Below are 12,068 nucleotides of genomic sequence, written 5' to 3'. Positions count from 1 at the left end.
GACCTAAGATAGGAAAGCAAATAAACATACAAAGTAGGAAGTAAGTCAGTGAAAAAATTATTTCTATGAATGCCATTTTGCTAAATCATATTGGATCAAATCTCCTTCAAGAACCCACTGTGATTTTATGAATCTTGTGATTTCTTCTTTCTTGCATCTCATTTTAAAATATATAATTCCTGTGAAAATGAATGAAGACTGAGGTGATTTTCTTATAGTGGTATATTTAACAATAATAAAAAGCAGCCCTGGGTGAATCTTTTCCGGTGGATTCACACTCTGACTCACTACAACACTGGTACAACTTTGAGAATAGAAACTGTTTTTTTAAAAAAGACCATAGAGTAATACAATCTTTGGAAGTTCACTATAGATTTATTAAAAATAATGAAAAGGGTTTCATCTTAGTCTATTCTGGCTGTCACCTTGCTTGCTCAATAGAAACTGAATTATATCATCAATAAATAAGGTAAATATATCTGTGATGTATATATGCATATAGTCACATGCAACATTCATCTGTAAGGAGCTATGTCTTGATCCAGTTAATCAAGTTGCATATTCTGAAATTATTCATTAAAAATCATATCATGTTAAGCATATTATTGAAAATTATTGGGGGGGGGGATGAAGAAAAGAATTTAGCCTCTGAAACTATAGCTGATTTGTCACTTGGATTCATTATCCATAATTCATGCAAGATTTGGCATTCCAGAACCCTGTAAAGATAAAAGTGATTATCTAATGACAAGTCAATGAGTCAAAAACATGATTACCCTAATAAGCTCAGGAACTCTTAATGGACAAGTAAATACCAAACTGATTAGAGAATCTTAGTGGGAAAGGGTGGCATAAATGCAAATAAGAGGAAGTCTTCTGATTGGACCAACACTCAATGAGAGGAGTATATAAGAGTCCCAAAGTGAGAAGAGACATTTCATTCGGGAAACCTCATCTTTCTTTTCTAGAAACCAAAAGCAAACCAGATTTCCAACACCATGGCTTGCTGTGCTCCCTTCTGCTGCAGCGCCCGTACCAGCCCCGCCACCACCATCTGCTCCTCTGACAAATTCTGCAGATGTGGAGTCTGCCTGCCCAGCACCTGCCCACACACAGTCTGGTTACTGGAGCCAACCTGCTGTGACAACTGCCCCCCACCTTGCCACATTCCTCAGCCCTGTGTGCCCACCTGCTTCCTGCTCAACTCTTCCCAGCCCACCCCAGGCCTGGAAACCATCAACCTCACAACCTACACTCAGCCCAGCTGTGAGCCCTGCATCCCAAGCTGCTGCTGACCAATGGCCAACTCACTCAGTGCCTGGCAATAACACAGAAGCTGTCTATTTGATATTTACTTTCCTCGGTAGTTTATCAGATAATGATGTAGATCAGACGGCATAGATATGGAAAACCTAACTTTCATTTTCATGGAAAAAAAATTTTTTTAAATATGCTTATTTGGCTGAGTAACCCTTTGGTTCATTTGGATAGATAGAGATCATCTATTATCAAAATAGTAATGAAATCTATAAGACCTCATACTCTATTTTCTTGGTCATGTTGCTTCTTGGGTCCCATTTCTTGTATTGGGCATTTTCATAGAAGAAAAATAACTTTTGATGGTTTTCCAATAAACTTTGTTTCTGTGACAAGCTGTGTTTTTCATTTATGTTAGAGTTTTTGGTATATTTCTCTCATTTAAAAAAAATAAAGGGAAGATAATTTTTTTTTTTATTTTTAAATATAAATTTATGTATTTTAATTGGAGGTTAATTACTTTACAGTATTGTATTGGTTTTGCCATACATCAACATGAATCTGCCACGGCTGTGCACGTGTTCCCCATCCTGGACCCCCCTCCCTCCTCCCTCCCTGTACCATCCCTCTGGGTCGTCTCAGTGCACCAGCCCCAAGCATTCTGTATCCTGCATCGAATCTGGACTGGTGACTCGTTTCATATATGATACTATACATGTTTCAATGCCATTACCCCAAATCATCCCACCCTCTCCCTCTCCCACAGAGTCCAAAAGATTGTTCTACACATCTATGTCTCTTTTGCTGTCTCACATACAGGGTTATCATTACCATCTTTCTAAATTCCATATATATGCGTTAGTATACTGTATTGGTGTTTTTCTTTCTGGCTTACTTCACTCTGTATAATAGGCTCCAGTTTCATCCACCTCATTAGAACTGATTCAAATGTATTCTTTTTAATGGCTGCGTAATACTCCATTGTGTATAGGTACCACAGCTTTCTTATCCATTGATCTGCTGATGGACATCTAGGTTGCTTCCATGTCCTGGCTATTATAAACAGTGCTGCAATGAACATTGGGGTACACGTGTCTCTTTCAATTCTGGTTTCCTTGGTGTGTATGCCCAGCAGTGGGATTGCTGGATCATAAGGCAGATCTATTTCCAGTTTTTTAAGGAATCTCCACACTGTTCTCCATAGTGGCTGTACTAGTTTGCATTCCCACCAACAGTGTGAGAGGGTTCCCTTTTCTCAACACCCTCTCCAGTATTTATTGCTTGTAGACTTTTGGATCACAGCCATTCTGACTGGAGTGAAATGGTACCCCATTGTGGTTTTGATTTGCATTTCTCCAATAATGAGTGATGTTGAACATCTTTTCATGTGTTTGTTAGCCATCTGTATGTCTTCTTTGGAGAAATGTCTATTTAGTTCTTTGGCCCATTTTTTGATTGGGTCGTTTATTTTTCTGGAATTGAGCTGCAAGAGTTGCTTGTTTATTGTTGAGATTAGTTGTTTGTCAGTTGCTTCATTTGCTATTATTTTCTCCCATTCTGAAGGCTGTCTTTTCACCTTGCTTATAGTTTCCTTTGTTGTGCAGAAGCTTTTAAGTTTAATTAGGTCCCATTTGTTTATTTTTGTTTTTATTTCCAATATTCTGGGAGGTGGGTCATAGAGGATCGTGCTGTGATTTATGTCAGAGAGTGTTTTGCCTATGTTCTCCTCTAGTTTTATAGTTTCTGATTTTACGTTTAGATCTTTAATCCATTTTGAGTTTATTTTTGTGCATGGTGTTAGAAAGTATTCTAGTTTCATTCTTTTACAAGTGGTTGACCAGTTTCCCCAGCACCACTTGTTAAAGAGATTGTCTTTAATCCATTGTATATTCTTGCCTCCTTTGTCAAAGATAAGGTGTCCATAGGTGCATGGATTTATCTCTGGGCTTTCTATTTTGTTCCATTGATCTATATTTAAAAAAAGAGTCTCAGAGGAATGACTAAAACTAGCTTACTAACATGGCTTGCTAACTTTAAATTGCTTATCTTTAAATTTACCCTCTTTTCTCTTACTCAGACAAATACAATTTGGGGGTGAGACATTTACTTACCTACACTTTGCCAGGTAGATCACATGTATTAACTCGTGTAACCCTTAAAACAGCATAAAAAGAAAAATGAAGCTTTATGAGTGATTCAACATTCTCAAAGTCACAAAGTTATTAAAAATACCAGGATTCAGCTCCTCGTATATCTATTTGACTTTCAAGCCCAATTCTTTCTATCACATCACAGAACCCCCAGTGCTAACAGAGCCAGAAACTTAATAAACACAGTTATGTCATTAACTTAAAATATGAAAAAGAAATAAAAGTATAAAAATCTTTAACAAAATCATCCAATCCAACTGTAATGGACAAGGATATATTGGCTTATAGATTAAAAGTGGCAGGTATTCAGTTCTAAGAGCTGAGTCATTTACTGGACCAACCATTTTGACTTCATCTTCCCTTGGAGAGAACTTACAGTGGTCAGTTCTAATAGTAAGGCAATAGGAATACCCTTCTACCTGCCACAACACTACCCCAGTAATGAACAGAAGAGCAATATTTTCCAGGTGATTGTCTGAGGGCTAGAGCTAAAGTCTGATTAAACATGATTTAATCTACTACTTCATTTTACTTCATTTTACCAACCTACTTTTTTTATCTTGCACAGATTATTTTTCCCAGCATTAGATTACATATATATATATGTATTTTTTTAGAATAGATAATATATAAGTATGTATTAAATATTTATATATAAATATTATATACATTAAGGTACACGTCAAACTCTGATAAAGCATTGGGCTAGAACCAAAAGCATACATGTGAAAAAGAAAACGAACAAGGAAGAGGAGAAGCAAATGCCTTTAAATAAATGTTTTTAAATGTCCTCATTGTCCCTGACACTGTCTCCAGAGAAGAATTTCTCAGAGGATCCCACAGGTTTATTAGAAGCTCGACTTTGAATGAACAGAACTTAGAAGCCACGGGGTAGATGGAACACAATCTAGGACACAGTCAACAAAGGATTTAGTCCATTTTCTCATTCACTTGGCCAACATTTCTTGCATGCCTCCCCCATGCCAGGCTTCAAATCCACACTAAGAGTATAAAGATAAAAGTAGTGTTATTATCTAAAGTTCCCTCACATTTCTCTCAAATCTGGTGAAGGAGACAGACAAGTGATTACAACCACAGTATACATGTTCTATGCATGTTGTACAAATGTAATTATAATGCCATGGAATCTCTGCTGTGGCAGAGCTATGAGCAGTATGCCAAGCAAGCACACAGAGTAACTAAAACCCAGATTCATTTGATGATTCAGTGTCAGGGTGAGGGGCAGTTATGAAAAGGCTTCAAGCTATCCAAGCTAAGCATTAAAAGATGATGAGCCGGAATAAAAAAAGAAAAGAGATGACGAGGTGGAAGAGGTGAAGAGCAGAACTGGAGCTTACTAACTCATGGGCACATTGAAGATGGGAGAGGCTGGGGCCAACGAGAAAGAAGAAATGCAGAGACCCTGAAGTGGGCCCCAAGCAGAGAGGTTCAGGCTGAACCCTCGAAGCAGTGAGAGATTTGAAGCAAGAGACTAACAATCATATTTTACTTTTTATTTCTATTACTTCTTATGATAATCTCTGTATATTTACTGTCACATATACCCCTACTGACTGTAAAAAGGTGTAATTAAAACTGGGCAAGTTCTAGACTCACAGACATATAGAACAGACTTGTGGTCACCAAGGGGAAGGGGAGTGGGGAGGGAAGGACTGGGAGTTGGGATTTGCAGATGTAAACTATTTTTTTGTAGGATGATAAGCAAAAAGTTCCCACTGCATAGCACAGGGAACTATGTTCAGTATCCTATGATAAACCATAATATAAAACAACATTAAAAAAGAATGTCTGTGTATAACTGAGTCACTTTGCTATCCAGCAGAGATTGACACAACACTGTAAACCAACTATATTTCAAAAAAAAAAAAAAAGGACAAGTTCATGAGTGGGTGTGCATGTATGTGTGTGTGTAGGTTTTCAAACTGTTGAAATTCATCAAGGATCACCATGTTTTTCCTGCACTTGCTTGAAGGAAAAGGGTACCTTTTCTTTCTAAAAATAAAATATGTTTAGTATCTCTGACACATACTTTAAACTTACATTTTTAACCACATAAAAGGTAACTCAGTCCCAGTAGGTCCTATATTTAGTTCTAACAAGTCGGTCACCAGGCTACCTAAAGCAAATCATCTTACCTGTCTAAGATTCATGATCCTAATTTAAAAACAAAGGAGAGTTATTCCCAGGTCTCTTAGACAATTGCAGAGAAAATACATTTTAATGAAGTACAAGTCCTTTCAATAAAAGATATGAGTTTATTCATAAACTTGGTACTTTATGACTCTTTCTAGTCTGTAATGCTAAGTCTTATTTCTAGTTCTAGAAACATACTATTCCACACAAAATAGTAACAATTCCTTTATCCTAATAAGGTTGATTCAAAATAATATGCATTCTAAGTAAGAGACTGATGTTTTTCTGCCATGAAATTCTAACTGCAAGAGTCTGAAAACTCCTTTATAATACTTTTCTTTAAAATGTCAAAATAATTTCCTTCAGCTTATTTTTTATCCTTGGAACCCAGTCTTTTCTTTTCCTTCATAAATTATAACAACAGTAACTTATAAGAATACATTATGACATAAGACATATATGTATGACAAACCTTCCTCCAGACCCTAAGCTTCCTGAAAGTAGGGATGATGTCTATTTTGTTCACTATTGTATAACCACAGTTTCTGGCGTATGGTACAGTTCAATAAATATCTACTGAATTATTTTTTAAATACTGGAAAAAAAATATAAATCTGTCCTGAGGAAAAGGGTGATCAATTTGACAGGTATTCACTCAAAGATTCATCTGGGGGAAATCCAGGGACATCAGTAAAGATCATGAACACTTTATTTCAAGCAGAGCCATAGAGAACTTTTTAAAATTTGAAATGTATTCATTTCTGTGCCAGCCATTTTCTCTAATTGTAGGTGTGAACTTTTAGGTAAATTTTGCTATTTCCTGTAAGGTTGCTCTTTAACTTAGTTTCTCTGCCTTCCTCTTCCCCTGAGTTTGATCTGTAACTTGCTTAGATAATGACAATAATTTACCTTTGCATTGCACTTCATCTATGGATTTTAACCCCTTTTTATCTCATTCGAGCCTCACAATAATCTTCAGAGTTGAAGAATGTAGATAGAAGTATCCTTATTTTACAGAGGAGAAAGATGAGCTTCCAAAAAGTTAATTGCTTGCCATAGCAAGAAAGGTAGCCAGCAGTGCAGCAACCAATTGTAACTCTTAATGGGGTGCTCTTGAATCCACACCTTCTTCAGGAAAAAACCACACAGACTTTCCCACCATCGTGCACTGAGATACAGGTAGACTTAACAGAAGAGAGGAGAACCATGGCTTGAAGAATGAGTGAATCCAAGTTGAGAGGAAATGGTCTGAGTTGTCAGGATGACCCTGGACAGGAGTCTGCACTGTGCTCACTCTTCATGCTGGACCATGCTTGAAGCCTAAAAGGTCTACTGGAACCAGAATACAGGTCTTCCTTACCACAGCTACATTTCACTTGGGGAGAAAATGTACTACTTTGGGGAAAAAAAAAAAAAACAATGAACAAAATCGATTGTGGATAGATTAACATAGGTCTTTAACTTCACTTTCCATTGGTAGCAATATTGGTAGTGAAATTATTCTTCTAGTGTTTGAAAGTGAAAGAAAGTGAAGTCTCTCAGTCGTGTCCGACTCTTTGCCACCCCGTGGACTGCAGCCCACCAGGCTCCTCTGTCCATGGGATTCTCCAGGCAAGAATATTGGAGTGGGTTGCCATTTCCTTCTCCAGGGGATCTTCCCGACCCAGCAATGGAACCCATATAAGCTAAAAATTCAACTTTCCCACACTCGGTAGAGAAAGAAAATAAACCAGTTTTCGATAGAAATATACATGGCCAATGTGTAACCCACTCCAGTGTTCTTGCCTGGAGAATCGCAGGAACGGGGGAGCCTGGTGGGCTGCCGTCTATGGGGTCGCACAGAGTCAGACACGACTGAAGTGACTTAGCAGCAATGTGTATATGAGAGAATGCTTTAACCTAACAGTTATGAATACTATACTATACTATAACAATGGAATTTCATATTCACCTGACAAATTGACACTTTTAAAATAATATATCCATCAAAGTATACAGAAACAGGAATTTTCAAATAGCAATTGGGAATATGTAAACAGAAAAAAATACCTAAATAAAATGATTCTGGAGAGCAATATGGCAATGAATATCAAAGGTCTTAAAATATCATTAAATAACATTTGCTCCAATAATTCTATCTAATAATTAGTCCTCTTTCTGAAATGACCAGACATGTGCATAAAGATTTATGTACACAGTTGTTACTATTGCCACAATTATCTTAGAAGAAAAGTTGCAAACAGTTTAAATGATTAATATATGAGATTTCTAAGCAATTTAGAAGTACAATTGTATGATGAACACTAGGAAATACTTAAAATAATACTATCAAATATACTTAAGAATATAAGATCATGAAAATATATATATTTAAGTGAAAATGCAAGTAATAGAATGGTATATACAATGTGATTCCAGTGGTGTCATAAAATGATAAACAAGTTATAGAAAAATGACTAGAGGGATATATATAAATGCTGATAGATAATTTCTCTTGATGATAAGGTGTTGTGGAAAATTTCTTTATATATTTCTATATAGTCTGCATTTTTAATGAATACGCAACACTTTACAATAAAAATGGGATAATAGTGTATGTCTCCATATTAATGTAAGTTAGATCTTCAAAAGTCCCAGCACTACAATACTACTAATACAATGTTACATGTATATTATGTGTCAATTAAAAGTCAGTTAATTTATTAAAGTCCCCAAAGCTAAAAGAGAGTTACTAAAAACAAGTTATCTTTAAAAGAAGAATAGTTCATCAAACGAATTGATAACAGATAAAGGTAAAGAAAATAAAAACTGACCAGCACGAGAGAAAAGCCCTAGGCCCTACAGCTGTGCTCTCACGCATATTCCCCATCAGGGCTGGCGCTGGAATTATAATAGCAGAAGCCACTGATGACACCTCATAAAGCTTGTGTCCCAGTGACAAATGGCAAGAGTAATCTGTTCAAATTTAGCAGTGAACTCAAACAAAAGCTAATTAGGAAAATAAATTTACAAGCATCTAAATGTCAAACCAGTCAAAGGATAATGGGTACACTAACATAAACAAGAATCAGGAAAGAAGCCTTCCGGTTGGACCAACACCCACTGGAGAGGGTATATAAGAGCCCCAGAGCAAAAAAGAGACATTCGCACTTCAGGAGACTCATCTTCTTTAAACCAAATCAATAAAAAACACAGCTTCCCAACACCATGGCTTGCTGTGCTCCCCTCTGCTGCAGCGCCCGTACCAGCCCCGCCACCACCATCTGCTCCTCTGACAAATTCTGCAGATGTGGAGTCTGCCTGCCCAGCACCTGCCCACACACAGTCTGGTTACTGGAGCCAACCTGCTGTGACAACTGCCCCCCACCTTGCCACATTCCTCAGCCCTGTGTGCCCACCTGCTTCCTGCTCAACTCTTCCCAGCCCACCCCAGGCCTGGAAACCATCAACCTCACAACCTACACTCAGCCCAGCTGTGAGCCCTGCATCCCAAGCTGCTGCTGACCGATGGCTGCCTCACCCAGTGCCTGACACAGAGTCAACCCAGAAGCTTTAGTGCTCACCTGTCTCAGTACCTGCAACTAACTGTGGCTCCGCTTTCGAAGTTGGAACAAGGATGGCATTATCACAGACAACCCTCACAAAAAAGAAACCAAGAGACTTTCGATGGCTGTGTAGTAGACGTCAGTGAACAAGGACAGCTGGAATAGGTAGATGCCTATAGGCTTCCCAACATTGTTCAGTTCCTTCATGTTAAATTCTATCTTTCTTTGGTGCTTTGGGAATTCTGTTTCCAGTCTTGAATGGTATCTTTCTGGAAATTGAGGCGCTTCTTCATGATTATTCTAATAAAGTTTACATCTCTGGCATAACACAAATGTCTATAATTACTTCCATTTATTTTTATTAACGCATCAAATGTATTTCTTAACTCCAAAGGTCAGCATTTTAAGAAACTCCGAACATCTGCAAAACTGAAAAGGGTGGCAGTACAGACAAATACTTCTTGCTTTTGTTGTTCTTGTTGTTTTAAGAAAACTAAACGGCGTTGCATATAAAATGGTCCAGGATATCAGCATAATTTCCCTAACTTGTCCTTCCTTCAAAATGGTTGAAGGTAGATTGGGAAACACCAAATATGATCCAAAGACCAAATATGATCCAAGGACCAAATATGACCTAATATATCAACTAATCTAGATGCCAGATCTATTTGTGCAAAAAATATACAGCAATATTATTCATTCAATAAACATACTAAGTACCTATTATGTACCCTATTTTACCATCTCTGCTAAAAATGAACTGACTGTCTGGAAAATAAGGCAGATATATATACAATATCCACTCACTCCCTCATACAATTAACAATTATTTATTGAATGCTAGCATTCTATTATAATAAAAATATATGAATTATACTGTATAGCACAGGGATCTATACTCAAAATCTTGTAATAAGCTATAATGGAAGAGAATTTGAAAAAGAATGTATTTAGATAGAGGGGCTTCCCAGGTGGTGCTAGTGGTAAAGAACCTGCCTGCTAATGCAGAAGACATAAGAGACATAGGTTCAAATCCTGGGTCAGAAAGATCCCCTGGAGAAGGGCATGGCAATCTACTTCAGTGTTCTTGCCTGGAGAATCTCATGTAGCCTGACAGGCTACAGTCCCTGGGGTCACAAAGAGAGGAACACAACTGAAGCAACTTAGCACACACACATATACGTATGTATAAGTGCTATAAACTTGAAATTAACACCACATTGTAAACTAACTATACTTCAATTTAAAAAAGGTGAGTCAAAAATGTGCATTAGAGAAGTGCTGTGGTATGGAAAAATGGAGAACAATTAAGAAATTAAGATTTAAGTGATAAAAAGGAGAAAACACACAGTCAAAGACAAATTGACCGAAGCTGGAGATCAAATGAATATGGAAAAGATGTCGAGAGATACTAGGCAGCAGTGTAAGGTCACCAATTTAAAAAGGAATGCTGTGTTCTGCTCTAGAAATGTCAAAACGCAAGTGACATATCTAAATGAAGTTTGTGCTGTGCTGTGCTTAGTCGCTCAGTTATGTCCAACTCTTTGGGACCCCATGGACTTCCCACCAGGCTCCTCTGTCCATGGGGATTCTCCAGGCAAGAATACTAGAGTGGGTTGCCATTCCTTCCTCCAGGGGATCTTCCCAACTCAGGGATCGAACCCAGGTCTCCTGCACTGCAGGTGGATTCTTTATCGTCTGAGCCACCAGGGGAACAAATGAAGTTTAGGCAACTGGAATTTGTGATTGTGTTCTAGAAGGAAGCACATATATGAGGGAAGGTGAGGAAGTCTGTGTAAAAGATGATAGTCAAGAGAAAGCTGTTTTGCACGCGCACTGAATGAAATTCTATGAGGTTGCCATAGAATGGCTTTTGAGCGATAAAGAGCTGACTGGAAATACCAGAAGTCATTCAGTACTAATGGACTTTGAATTCCCAGCCTATCTAGAGGGGCCAAAGCTCTTTGTGTACCTTGGGGATTCTACTGATATTCCAGAAGAACACACCAAAAGAGTAAGGATCACAACTTTGGGAAGAGAACACATGAAATTATACCTGCCCTGGAAAATTCTAAAACCTAACCTGAGAGGAGCAAGGGGATCTTCCAGAGATTTGACGTCTTGTCAGAACAAAGCCCGACACTCAAAACTCTGCAACATAATTGAAATTTCCTAAAATGTATTCTCTAAAATGGATAGCATATAATTTAAAATTTCCAGACACATGAAGAAGCAAGAAAATCTCACCTATAAACAAGAGAAAAAGCTGCCAATAGAAATAGATCCATAGATATATAGATGTTAGAATTAGCAGACAATATCTTAAAGCAGGTATTATCAATATTTTCACGGATTTAAAGGGAATGATGGACAAAAGGTAAAAGGAAAAGAATGGACAAGATGAGGAATCTCACCAGAAAAAGTAAAAATTTTTAATTCTATATGATAAATTAATAATAAATTAAATTTATTTAAATTAAGAGGGAAGCAAATGAAAATTCTAGAACTAAAGACTGTAATAAAAAAAAAGTCAACAGTTGCCATTAATACCAGAATAGAAAACGCCAACTAAATCTTCTGGGCCAGTGTCAAGTAGTCCAATATGCATGAAATCGGAATTCCAGAATGATAGGCAAGTGAAAATGCGGCAGAAAAACTGGGGGAGGGGAAGCTGAAAATTTTCCAAATTTAGTGATGTATTTCAGTAACTCACAAATTCAAGAATCTCAAGCAGGATAAATACAACCTAAACAAACACACACACATACACCATCTAGGTATATCATGTTCAAACTGCTGAATTAACAAAGATCAATAGAATATATTTTTTTAAATGAGGGGGAAACCCACATTACAAAGAGGGTATCAAAGAGTAAAAGGATGTCTAATTTCTATACAGTTAAGAACTTTTAGCCTAGTGTTGAAATATAAGGAGAATTACTAAAATCAAAGCCAACTTTGC

The 12,068-nt window shown here is 37.3% G+C and overlaps 2 protein-coding genes across 2 annotated transcripts; both read left to right on the top strand.

Moving 5' to 3' along the window:
* Positions 1-928: 928 nt before the first annotated feature.
* Positions 929-1,652, top strand: LOC100294937 (keratin-associated protein 3-3). The gene has a single exon (XM_002695971.6). It carries the CDS (start codon positions 999-1,001, stop codon positions 1,293-1,295), a length of 297 nt encoding a protein of 98 aa, XP_002696017.1. The 5' UTR covers positions 929-998; the 3' UTR covers positions 1,296-1,652.
* A 7,076-nt stretch (positions 1,653-8,728) lies between these two features.
* On the top strand, positions 8,729-9,435 carry KRTAP3-3 (keratin associated protein 3-3). Its single transcript, NM_001077103.1, has one exon. The coding sequence runs from the start codon at positions 8,769-8,771 to the stop codon at positions 9,063-9,065; it is 297 nt and encodes a 98-aa protein (NP_001070571.1). The 5' UTR covers positions 8,729-8,768; the 3' UTR covers positions 9,066-9,435.
* The last annotated feature ends 2,633 nt before the right edge of the window (positions 9,436-12,068 follow it).

The sequence above is a fragment of the Bos taurus genome, chromosome 19 (genome assembly GCF_002263795.3).
Source record: "Bos taurus isolate L1 Dominette 01449 registration number 42190680 breed Hereford chromosome 19, ARS-UCD2.0, whole genome shotgun sequence".
In the NCBI taxonomy this organism is placed as follows: domain Eukaryota; kingdom Metazoa; phylum Chordata; class Mammalia; order Artiodactyla; family Bovidae; genus Bos; species Bos taurus.
The sequence above is the reverse complement of the archived record's forward strand: the minus strand, read 5'-3'. Positions and strand labels throughout refer to the sequence as shown.